The sequence below is a fragment of the Anolis sagrei genome, chromosome 1 (genome assembly GCF_037176765.1).
Source record: "Anolis sagrei isolate rAnoSag1 chromosome 1, rAnoSag1.mat, whole genome shotgun sequence".
Taxonomy (NCBI): domain Eukaryota; kingdom Metazoa; phylum Chordata; class Lepidosauria; order Squamata; family Dactyloidae; genus Anolis; species Anolis sagrei.
This window is the reverse complement of record NC_090021.1, coordinates 192,055,487-192,068,741: the sequence shown is the minus strand read 5'-3', so window position 1 is coordinate 192,068,741 and position 13,255 is coordinate 192,055,487. Positions and strand designations below refer to the sequence as shown.

At 42.6% G+C, this 13,255-nt stretch overlaps 1 protein-coding gene across 2 annotated transcripts in view; it reads right to left on the bottom strand.

Moving 5' to 3' along the window:
* Positions 1-2,764: 2,764 nt before the first annotated feature.
* The window catches only part of CHN1 (chimerin 1), a 136,802-nt gene continuing 126,311 nt past the window's right edge, over positions 2,765-13,255 (bottom strand). For both annotated transcript variants that reach the window (XM_060779405.2, XM_060779396.2), the window contains one exon: positions 2,765-3,688. In XM_060779405.2, coding sequence (XP_060635388.2) covers positions 3,517-3,688 — 172 coding nt within the window. In that variant the 3' untranslated portion in view covers positions 2,765-3,516. The remainder of the gene's footprint in view (positions 3,689-13,255) is intronic.

Here is a 13,255-nt window from a genome sequence, read left to right as displayed (position 1 = left end):
AGGGTCACCTTAAGGTCACTGTACGTCTGAAATGACTTGAAGGGACACAACTACAAAATCCTTCTACCACACATGCTCTACTGCACAACAAAGAGAAGAAAATAGCAGTGCCGTAAACATAGGGAGAGTTTCCATTATTGGTGCTTTATCTTGTCATTTCCTGTTTCTGCTAGGCCATAAATCACTGGACTGAACATATCTGACTTTTTGACTAGGCATACGTAGGAGATGGGGAGCATGTTTCCATCTCTAGAGGAGAATAATGTGAGAGCTAACTGCCCTTTGAAGGACAGGATGTAGCTGACTTTTCATTACAGCAACATTTCTGTCTTCCAAAAAACTTTTGTCTCCATCACTTCTTCTTACATTTAGCAGAATCATAGTTCCAAACTAGCTTTTTTCATTGGGGACCACCTGCTATGCTGTGCTATTTTGAGATGCACCGTTTTATGTAATTTTAGACTAATAAAGTTCTTGTTGTATTGGATGTTTTCTGGCATCGCACCATTCTGTCAGATCAAAAACATCACGTCACTTGCCAGGATGTTATGCATGCCCATGCCCTAGAACTATTTCTTTTATCTTGGAAACATTGCCTCAATGCTCTTCGGATGACAGCCGGGAGGGGCTTTGGCAGAAGGAATAATCACAGACTTGGAAGGGACCCAAACAACCCTTCCAGAAATAGGTGTCTTTGAGAAGGCTCTGGACAAACCACTTTACTTTTGACTCAGTTCCCAGTGACCTTTAAATTTCATACATTTTGCGTTGAATGATTTTAAAAAAAGTTTTCTTCTAAAACTCCATGGTGACATTTAAAAAAAACCCCCATCAAGCCTCTGGATTTCAGATGAGAAGAGGGGTTTTCGTTTGCGCAGAGCAGATTGCATATAAAGCAGGCAGAAAAAGCCATGAAATCAAATCAAGTGTATCACATTGAAGCTTATAAAGCTTTGACAGGCCAACCTCACACTAACATCAGTCCTTTTGGAAGGGTGGACGGTGGGGGAATGGGGCTTGCAAAGTGAGACTGTGTGTAACATGCTTTGAAATACACACACACACACACACACACACACACACTATACAGTTGACTGCATATTTCGTCAAAGCTAGCCAGTGATACATTTCCAGTGGATATTATGGATGAAATTGGCATAAGATACAACATCGGTACCAAGGGAATTGCAGAATTACTGATAGTGAGTGATTTGCATCGTTTGCTAAACCACATATAACCAAGTGAATAATTCATCATCCAGGGTCATTCCTCCTGATTGGATGTGTGGAGAGAGAATGATATAAGGTCACCACTGCACAATTTAAGCCTAGTGTATGATTTGAATTTTTTTTCATTATAAACTGCTGTTTGTGCAGCATTACGATGTTGGCTCACTTATTCTTAGCTGCATATTCAACAAAACAAAATGGGAATTAGTTATTATAACCAGTCTTTTGAAAATCTATTAACTGTTTTGCTGGTATGCTGCAAGAGAATTGGAAAACATTTTGGACACAACTGTTGGGACAATCAACAGGATTGTGATTCCCAACCAAATCCTATGCAGTCCAAGGACAAGGAGGGACAGTTTTTCCCACTTTATCGTGTAAGAAATTGCATGATAGTGTGACTTTTTGCACTAGTGGCAAAGAGTGACATCAGATATCAGCCTTGCTGTCCTGCTTTAATTATAGTGTTATCATCAATGGACTGCAGTGTTCCAGAATCATAAATCTGGATGGGGCTTCATGGTCATTGAGTCTCACCCACCCCCTTGCAGGATCTCCAGCCCCAGGATTCCCAGCTTCTTTTTTAAGATTTCCAGATAAAGACCACACCACCTCATTGGCTCTATTGTTGAACCGTTCATGTTGTGAACACATTCCCACTAATGTTCAATTGCAATGTAATCTTCTATACTTAAAACCATAAGATCTGATGTCTTATGGGGCAGCAGAGAACAAACCTGCCCACTTTCTCTCTGTGACATCCCTTGAAGTATTTAAAAAGTGCAATCACGCCATCCCAGCCTTTTCAGCCTTTCCTCTTATGTTTTGCTCTCCATACCTTTTATCATTTTCATTGCCCTTCTCGGAAGCTGCTCCATATTGTTCATATCCTTCCTAAAATGAGGCACACATAACCATACGTAGTACTTCATTTGAGGCTTGACTAGCACAGAATACAGCAAGGCTGCTGCTTTTCTTGACTTGAAAACTATGGTTGTTATTAATGTACACTAAAATATTATTTGCCCTCTTTTCTGCAGCACCACACTGGTAGGTCGCTGCTAAGCCAAATATCCCCCTTGGATTTTGTGGACTAAGTGTAGAATTTGGCCTTCTATTTGTTTCTGCTATTTATACCCTCCTTGTATTGTTTTATCAGCTCAGTATCTGGGCCAGAGCTATGGACTCAAAGGCATTTCAACAGGGATAGGAGTTTTAGATAAATCACGCAAGATGCTGCACCAAAGGGTAGGGAAATGATGTTATACTATAATGACAGCTTCCTCTCCATGCAGAAGCCTTCTCAAAGCTGGGTGCCATTCAGGTGTTGGACTACTAACCCCATCATCCCCACTTAGTATGGCTACTGCCAAGCCTGATAGTAGTGATAGGAATTTTAGTTCATCTCATTTGGAGCTGTACCATGCATAGTATACGAAAGGATTTCCACACCTATACATGCTTATTTGTGTACTTCCCCAACACATATATTGTCTCAAATCACACGAAGGGAAAAACACGCAGCCAGGCTTGATGCGGTTCTAAAGCAAAACTTTAATAAATTAATACGCATGCGCAATAAAAATACAAAATGACAATTTTAAAACAACGACAACAACAGAACAATCCTCACTCATTCAGCATTTCCATCTTTAACTGGAACCATACAGAAAGGTATTACTTAAAGTGGCAGTCAGAATGCTTCCGGTACAAGAAAATGAGTCCCTCCATTTAAAGGATGCTATTGAACTGTAGAGGAAATGATCTCTCAAAGCTGGAAAAGAACAACAGCTGATGTCCCTGACCAGCCAAAGGTGGTCCGCTCTTCCTCGCCCTTCCCTCGGGGTCCACATGAAATATCTGAAACTAATGATGGAATGTAGAAAGAAACCCACAACAAATTTACACTAAGAAAACATGCTAAAGTACATCACAGACTATTCCAGAACGCAGATGCTGTGTTGTTTGTATTGTACTGTTTGTACAAGAAATCTCACAAGGGAGGGGGAGCAAGAAGCAGATCACATAAGCTTGTATTTTTGGCACTATATGAGAAAACAACCCAGACCCACCAGTGTTGGCAAGTATAATATGTGTTGATCTTTTCCCAGCATGGTTTGAATGATGCCACAAAAGCAACAGAATAAGAATCTTTCATACACCAAAATCTCACAATAGGAATTCAGCTACGGAAGCTGGCTCAGTTACTTCAAAACATTCCTTCATCATCCCCGGATTTCCACTGCTGTCCATTTAAAACACTGCTGCAAACACCCACAAACAGGTTCAAAATAAAATGTCTTCATTTTTTATAAGCATCTCCACCACAAGTCTCTGGTAACGGATGTCATTCAGGGCAGCCATTGCATCAAGCTCTGGTGCTCGCATTAGCGTCGGCCCAAAAACGATGCCAAGGTTCTCTGAGTTCATGAGATTCTCTTTTTCATGGAGCGTTACCCTGTGAACAAGAAAGGTAGTAGTGAAAATGCTAGCTGCTAGCAGGCATTATTAGCTGCTGTCTTGATTTCACGAACATGGAACTGAAAAGCTGTATCATCACTATATATTAAAACCAGCTTCAAATAGGATTTGATGGCCATGCCTGCAACCCATAACGACAGAATGGTAATTCCCAGAGTTTCTTATTCATCAATCATAGTAGTCCTCCATTAGGGTTTGTGAAGGGTGATTATAAATGCACCTATCTTGACAATGCTTTGGATGCTGTTGTTATGTGTCAAGATCAGCCTTTCAGTTGTCGACTGAGGCTTATAGTTAGCAGGTACTACTAACTAAAGTGGCAGTTATATAACATGCTACTTCCTGCATCAAGCCAACATTGTGAATAGAGAATTAAAGGGGATTAGACAACTTCTTAGTGGATAATGCTATCAATCATTAGGATTATGTTCTCTTGGCAAGATGGGAGGCATACTGTGGCTGAGATCTTACATGGCAGAGGATAGTACAAAATAGGGTTGGTTGATAAAAAATGGTTCAAAACTCATTTCAGTTACACTGCATGTCAAAACTTAAAGGAAAATGTTTATAAAATGCATTTGCGATGGTATCTCTCTCCAGAGAGACTAGCTAAAATGTACAATTGTTCCAACAAATGTTGGAAATGTGGGAAAGAAAAAGGTACATTCTACCACACATGGTGGTCTTGTAGCAAAGTAAAAAATTACTGGAAACAGATCCACATATATCTTGAAAAAATGTTAAACACAAATTTCAAAATGACACCTCAAATGTACCTTTTGAATATGCCTGAGGAAGAATTAGAAAGAAAATTTGGAAAAAATTTGTTTTATACAACAGTGGCAGCTAGAATAGTATTTGCGAGATATTGGAAAACCCCAGAGATACCTCCTTTGGAAGAATGGGAAAAATATATTATAGATATGTTGATAATGGACAAAATAACTGTATTATGAAGAGGAGAAATACTAGACAACTTCGTTAATGAATGGCAACCAATGATTCAACACCTTAATGTAAAGTTAAATTAAAAATGTATATAGAGGATCCTATAAGATTGTAGACAAGGAAGAAGTGGATGTAAAGTAAGAATCTATGATATCTTTTTATGGAAGATTTAGATAGTAGACTGTGACCCCTTAACAGAAATATATTATGAGATAAAGGATTATAGAACATTAATAGATGGCGAGTATTGCACTGTATGCAACAAACACTTGCAAATGTATGTTTACTTAAATAAAATAAAATATTGCTTAGGAAAAACCCGTTTCAGATGTAGGAGGTGCTGGTGGTTCGATTCTAAAGTCACATCCAGATTTTTAAAAATTGAAACTTTCAGAAACTTCTGAATTAATTTGTTAATGCGGACACGCATGCGTAGTAGGAAAAAAAAATAGCACTGGCACTGGGGAAACTTCAGGGGATTCTCCCTCCCTCATTTTTAGACCAATCCTGATGAAACTTGCCACGATGGTAGAACACATGGACCACTGTTAGCTCATCGAATTTCATAACCTTTGACTTATCCATGGACTTAAAGATGGCTGTGATTAGCCATGCTCACCACTTCCCTCCTTACATCGCCCGCGGCGTGGAAGGCATGAGATATTTAAAATCCCCTTGCCTTTACCAAAGTTGCTTAATGGTTGTGAAAATTAAAATAACTCTGGGAGACATCCAAATATTATAGGATATTTCCGGATAAAAAGGTAAGTGGTTCAAATTCGGATCCCCTCCACCTTTCCTGTATGGTTCAAAACTGCATCAGATGTCCAAATTTGCATGTTTAACCCAAATTTCAGTCTCTTCCGAATGAACCTATCCAACCCTAGTACAAAAGTTCCACAGGGGAACCACACTATGGTTGGCTCTACACTGTCCAATTAATGTACTTTAATTGCCATAGCGCAATGGGATGGAATCCTGGGATTTGGTGGGATGCCAGCACTTTTTGGCAAAGAAGGTTAAAGAACTTGTAAAACCACAACCGTTCCATAGCATTGAGCCACGGCAGCTAAAGTGGTGTCAAACTGCATTAATTCTCCAATGTATATATACTTTATTCTCTCCTCTCAATCCCAACTTATAATTATCCCCATGGTCATTCAAATGGAAGGAAAGTGTGGGGACTGGAAAATGTCTGGCTATGTTTCCATAGCGAGGAGCAGAGTGATAGCACCATTCATTGAGATCTGTAGGGACCCCAAAGGTCTTCATAGATATTGCCACTGGCCTTGATACAGCCAGGTGCTACTCCAATTTCTCTCTGTTCAACCAGTCACTGAATAGTGGTGGCAACAGTGAGTAGGCTGCAGAGGGTGATAGAGAATACCAATGTATGTAATGACCAGATTGGCAAATGTAGGGATGAACTGGACTGGTGTATGTCACTAACAGGATGCTAATCTGTCTCTGAGAACCAGCTGTTGCAAAAAATATGATGTTACTTGTAAGTTGGTTTAGAAGGATCTGTATCCTGAAAAGCCAGCATAGAAATAATTTAAACGAACAAAAAATAAACCAATAAATTGTATTTGTTTATTTTATTTTACAGAATTATTAGAGACTAAAATGCCACCATGGACTCCTTAAAATAAAGTCTCCAAGTAAAGACTACTGTAGAGGGTTTTATAGGGGTTCATAGTTCCCTCTTCCATACTCTCTACATAAGCCGGAAAAGTGTCATAAAATAAACCTTGCCAGTACAGTAAATCCACATATTGTATATTTACTCTACACACTGAGTCCCCCCGGATTGAAGGTGGTGCTGTTGAACGCCAGATCTGTCAATGGCAAAACAGCTTTCATCCAGGATTTAATCCTGGATGAACGGGCAGATCTGGCGTGCATCACGGAGACCTGGCTGGACGAAGCTGGAGGTGTGAATTTGACCCAGCTTTGCCCGCCAGGTTTCTCCGTGCAGCACCAACCAAGATCCGGGGGGCGGGGAGGCGGGGTTGCAGTGATCTATAGAGACTCCATTCTTCTGACCAGGGCCCCCATCCCGCAGTCAACAAATTTTGAATGCGTCCACCTGAGGGTGGGTGACCGGGACAGATTAGGGATTCTGTTAGTGTACCGTCCACCTCGCTGCACTACAGACTCCCTGACTGAGCTAGCGGGGGTGATCTCGGACCTGGCATTGGAGTCCCAGCGGCTGCTTGTGCTGGGGGACTTCAATGTCCACGCCGAGACCACCCTATCGGGAGCGGCTCAGGACTTCATGTCTACCATGGCAACCATGGGGCTGTCCCAACAGGTATCTGGCCCCACCCACAGTGCTGGACATACATTGGACTTGGTTTTCTGCCAGGGATGGGAGGAAGGTGGCGGTGTTGAGGAGTTATCCATCTCTCCGTTGCCATGGACCGACCACCACCTGGTCAGCTTTAGATTAACTGCACCCCCTAACCTCTGCAGAGGTGGAGGACCCATTAAGTTGGTCCGCCCCAGGAGGCTTATGGATCCGGATGGATTCCTGACGGCTCTTGGGGAATTTCCTGCCGCCTCGGTTGGTGATCCTGTTGATGCCCTGGTCGCTCTCTGGAATGGGGAGATGACTAGGGCAATAAACACGATCGCTCCAGAACGTCCCCTCTCAAGTAGCCGAGCTAAACCAGCTCCTTGGTTCACTGAGGAGCTGGCAGCGTTGAAGCGAAAGAAGAGGGAACTAGAGAGCGTGTGGCGTTCGAATCCGAGCGAGCCAAATCGAACACGGTTTATGTCCTTCTTAAGGGCATATGCCGCGGCAATAAAAGCCGCAAAGAAGACCTTCTTTGCGGCCACTATTGCGTCTGCAAAGAACCGTCCGGCCGAACTGTTCCGAGTTGTCAGAGGCCTGTTAAAACCCACCATTCAGGATGGGTGCCCTGATGACTCGGCAGCTCGCTGTGAAGCCTTTGCTCAGTTCTTTGCAGACAAAGTCGCTTTGATCCGCTCTGGTCTGGACACCATATTAACGGCAGTCTCTGAGGATGTAACACGAGCATCTGCTTGTCCGGTTTTGATGGATTCATTTCAATTGGTTCAATCCGAGGATGTGGACAAGGTGCTTGGAGGAATGAGAGCTACCACATGCATCCTAGACCCCTGCCCATCCTGGCTTCTGAAGGAGGCCAGAGGGGGATTGGCCGAGTGGGTGAAGGTGGTGGTTAATGCCTCCCTCCGGGAAGGCATCTTTCCAGCCAGCTTAAAGCAAGCTGTAATAAAACCGCTGTTGAAGAAACCATCACTGGACCCCACTCAATTCGTCAACTTCCGGCCTGTTTCCAATCTCCCCTTTTTGGGCAAAGTCCTGGAACGTGTGGTGGCCTCACAACTCCAGGCATTCTTGGTAGACACGGATTATCTGGATCCGGCACAGTCTGGCTTCAGGCCGGGGCACGGTACTGAGACAGCCTTGGTCGCCTTAGTGGATGATCTGCGCTGGGAGCTCGACAGGGGGAGTGTGTCCCTGTTGGTGCTTCTGGACCTCTCAGCGGCCTTCGATACTGTCGACCACGGTATCCTTCTGAGACGCCTCGCGGGAATGGGTCTTGGAGGAACTGTTTTACAGTGGCTCCGCTCATTCCTCGAGGGTCGGTCTCAGAAGGTGTTACTGGGAGACTCCTGTTCAACCCCACAACCTTTGTCTTGTGGGGTTCCTCAGGGCTCAATATTGTCTCCCATGTTGTTTAACATCTACATGAAGCCGCTGGGTGAGATCATCCGGAGTTTCGGAGTGCGATGTCATCTGTACGCGGATGATGTCCAACTCTGTCACTCCTTTCCACCTGCTACTAAGGAGGCTGTCGAGGTCCTGAACCGGTGCTTGGCCGCTGTGACGGTCTGGATGGGGGCGAACAAATTGAAATTGAATCCAGACAAGACAGAGGTACTCCTGGTCAGTCGCAAGGCCGAACAGGGTATAGGGTTACAGCCTGTGTTGGATGGGGTCGCACTCCCCCTGAAGACGCAGGTTCGCAGTTTGGGTGTGATCCTGGACTCATCGCTGAGCCTGGAGCCCCAGGTTTCGGCGGTGACCAGGGGAGCATTCGCACAGTTAAAACTCGTGCGCCAACTGCGCCCGTACCTTGGGAAGTCTGACTTGGCCACGGTAGTCCACGCTCTGGTTACATCCCGTTTGGACTACTGCAACGCTCTCTACGTGGGGTTGCCTTTGAAGACGGCCCGGAAGCTCCAACTAGTCCAACGTTCGGCAGCAATGATACTAACGGGAGCGGAGCGCAGGGAGCATACAACTCCTCTGCTGCACCAGCTCCACTGGCTGCCGATCTGCTACCGGGCTCAATTCAAAGTGCTGGCGTTGGCCTTTAAAGCCCTAAACGGTTCTGGCCCAACTTACCTATCCGAACGTATCTCGGCCTATCAGCCCGCCAGGACCCTAAGATCTTCTGGGGAGGCCCTGCTCTCTATCCCGCCTGCTTCACAGGTGCGGCTGGCGGGTACGAGAGACAGGGCCTTTTCTGTGGTGGCCCCGCGGCTATGGAACGCCCTGCCCTTGGAGGTAAGATCAGCCCCTTCATTGATGATATTCCGAAGAAGATTGAAGACCTGGATGTTTAAGCAGGCATTTGGTTAACCCAATGCAACGAATGGTAACTGACTAAAGGACTGGCAACATGGATGACGAACTGGATCACGTTTTTAGTTAAGAGTCGAACTGGATTGGTATTGATGTATGAATTGTGTTTTTATGTTTTTTATGTTTTTTATGCTTTTAACTTTTTACTGTTGATTGTTATATTATGTTGTAAACCGCGTTGAGTCGCCGGCTAGGCTGAGAAATGGCGGTATATAAATATAGCAAATAAATAAATAAATAAATTTTCCCTTCCACCAGCTTCTGTTTTAATAGCATAGCATACAAATGGCTGTCTTGAGAGGCAATGCTTTGCTTTATGGCCGTTAATTGCCTCTCTCAGAACAAATTTGTATTTGTAAATTAGTTTGTGAACAGATTATACAAAAGCGCTAACGTGTATTACTGTCTTACACGTTCAAAATAAACCCATTTAAGGACTTAGTCATAAATGACTGAACATCCACTGCAAGGAAGGCACATGAATTATAAAAGAAACGTAACAATGGCCTTTTCATCGAGGCACTGTTTAATGCACGATGTGGAATTGAATAATTTCAGATACCTATCATGATAGCTAGGAAGTGCTCGTTGTTGGGTAAATTATTCCTAAATTGAACAACCTCTGCAATGCCTATTTATACTTATTCTGAATTTAATAAGGTAGCTGGCCAACTGAATTTGATAAGACTCCATTACCTTTTCCCTCACTGCATGCTTGTCGGATTGAACATGCCTATAAAAAGTTAAATGCTACCTTATGTTGTTGGTTCCTAGGTGCTTAACACATTCAGGGGCCCTGCCCATAGGGAATAATCCTGCATAAAAATTGGATATACTCACTCGTGGTTTTAGGTTCCTCTTTAGAAATAATCACAAGAGTTTAATTTTCAGAGAAAGCAAAAGTCAGCCAATAGTTTCTCATAAAATAAATCCATTTGTTCTTGCAAATGAAACGTATTATTCGAATACTGTACACCCTACTTGAAATCACCCCAAATCTCTAATGCTCTTCAGTTCCAATTAATTTGCAATGCTATGAAGAAAAAGAAAAGGTGGCTGGTAGTATTTGTTATTCATTCTCTCTCCCCGCACACATATATAATTAAATATTAGTTCTCAAAAGGCCAGGATGCTCTATTCTTAATTAATTAGTTATTACTTAATGTACTATTTTATTGGATTCAGAGAAAGGAAGACTGAATCTTTGAACAGGCTTTTAAAAACTACAGAAAAGGTATGTACCCAGAACACGCTACAGAAAAATAAAAATCACACTAAATCCACACTATACTGTATAGATAGATCTGTTTATTGATTACTCCACTGACCATATCAACAATAAAAGACAAAAATAAAAACACACAGACAAATAGACACTGTTATGCTAAAATAACAGTAATAGTTAACTAAAATAGTAATAGTTAACTAAAATAAATGAAATCATGATAAAACTTGATTAAATAATGAATTTGATGAAATCGGATTAAATTACAAGATGAAAGCAGGGGGCATGTCAAGTGTAAAAGAGTCAGTCGGATGACTTAGATAAGTTAAATGTATTGTCGAAGACTTTCATGGCTGGAATCACTAGGTTCTTGTAGGTTTTTTTGGGCTATGTGGCCATGTTCTAGAGCAGTGGTTCTCAACGTTCCTAATGCTGCGACCCCTTAATACCGTTCCTCATGTTGTGGTGACCCCCAACCATAACATTATTTTCATTGCTACTTCATAATTGTAATTTTGCTACTGTTATAAATGGTTATGTAAATATCTGATATGTAGGATGTATTTGCCACAAATGGGAGGATTGGTTTTGTCATTTGGGAGTTGTAGTTGCTGGGATTTATAGCTCACTTACATTCAATGAGCATTCTGAACTATACCAATGATGGAATTGGACCAAACTTGGCACACAGAACTCCCTCCCATGACCAATGGAAAATACTGGAAGGGTTTGGTGGGCATTGACCTTGAGTTTGGGAGTTGTAGTTTGCCTACACCCAGAGAGCACTGTGGATTCAAACAATGATGGATCTGGATCAAAGTTGGCATGAATATTCAATATGCCCAAATGTGAACACTGATGAAGTTCGAGGAAAATAGGCCTTGACATTTGGGAGTTGTAGTTGCTGGGATTTATAGCTCACCTACATTCAATGAGCATTCTGAACTATACCAATGATGGAATTGGACCAAACTTGGCACACAGAACTCCCATGACCAATGGAAAATACTGGAAGGGTTTGGTGGGCATTGACCTTGAGTTTGGGAGTTGTAGTTTGCCTACACCCAGAGAGCACTGTGGATTCAAACAATGATGGATCTGGATCAAACTTGGCATGAATATTCAATATGCCCAAATGTGAACACTGGTGAAGTTCGAGGAAAATAGACCTTGACATTTGGGAGTTGTAGTTGCTGGGATTTATAGTTCACCTACAACCAAAGAGCATTCAGAAGCCCACCAACGATAGAATTAGGCCAAACTTCCCACACAGAACTCCCATGACCAACAGAAAATACTGTCTGGGATGGTCTTTGGCGACCCCTCTGACACCCCCTTGCGACCCCTCCAGGGGTCCCGACCCCCAGGTTGAGAACTACTGTTCTAGAGGCATTTTCTCCTGATGTTTCGCCTGCATCTATGGCAAGCATCCTCAGAGGTAGTGAGGTCTATTGGAGCAGGTGAAACATCAGGAGAAAATGCCTCTAGAACATGGCCACACAGCCCGAAAAAACCTACAACAAACCTTTAAATAATTTCATCACCATGACATGGAACCCCCTTTTGTGAGATAAAGAAATCTGTATATAGATATATATTTCTATTCAAGCTCACAGACCCCATGGCACCATGGGGGTCTGTGGATTGCTGGTTAAGAACCCCTAATTTAAAGGGAAGATTTTTTACTGGGCTGCTGTGAGCTTTCCGGGCTCTATGGCCATATTCCAGAGGCATTCTCTCCTGCCATTTCACCCACATCTATGGCAGGCACCCTCAGAGGTTCACATATACTGTGATTGTGGCGCAGCTGGCTGAGTGTCAGCTGCATTAAGATCACTCTGACCAAAAGGTCATGAGTTTGAAGCCAGCCCGGGTTGGAGTGGGTTTCCAACCAATTGTGTGTAGCCTGTTGTCGACCTTTGCACCCGAAAGACAGTTGCATCTGCCAAGTAGGAAAATTAGGTACCACCTTAAAAAGTGTGGGGAGGCTAAATTAACTGATTTATGAGGCCATAAAGAAGACTCCAGCAAAGCATTCCAGTGGTGAAGCATGTGGGGAATGCGGAAGTGCTTCATCAGCGTCGCAGATGGACGATGAAAGCGACAGATCCCCTGGCGGCCAGAAAACGTTAAATAGCTTCTGTGTATGTCTGTATATGTTTGTATGTCAAAAATTGGCATTAAATGTTTGCCTTATATGTGTACACTGTAATCCGCCCTGAGACCCCTGCGGGGTGAGAAGGGCGGAATATAAATACTGTAAATAAATAAATAAATACAGTCTCACTGGAAGCTACAACAGCCAGCTTTTTATCTGGCTAGTACTCTTCCTCCTCTTAAAATTCTGAAATGAGACTATTCTTTGTTTTGTAGTAAGAGAAGATGTTATTGCAAGCTCAAAAATGCTTTATTACTAATTGGGTAATTGTGCTTTACAACCCTAAAGATAAAGATGAAGATCAAATGTTCAGGACTATAAAGACTGTAAATTAAAATGAGTTTTTTAAAAAAAGAGAAGAAAAAATATTGTTTGTGAACTAGAAAAAAGATAAGCACAGTTAGCCTGCAAATCTAATAAAATATTTTTAAAAAATTCTTGAAGTAGCAAAATTAAAACAAAAACAGTGGAAATTGACTGTGGAATCACACTGGAGGCACAGAGAGATTACACCTCTAAGCATTGTAAGGTCCTCCTTTGTGATTCTATGGTATTCAAGCTCTTTTTGTTATAT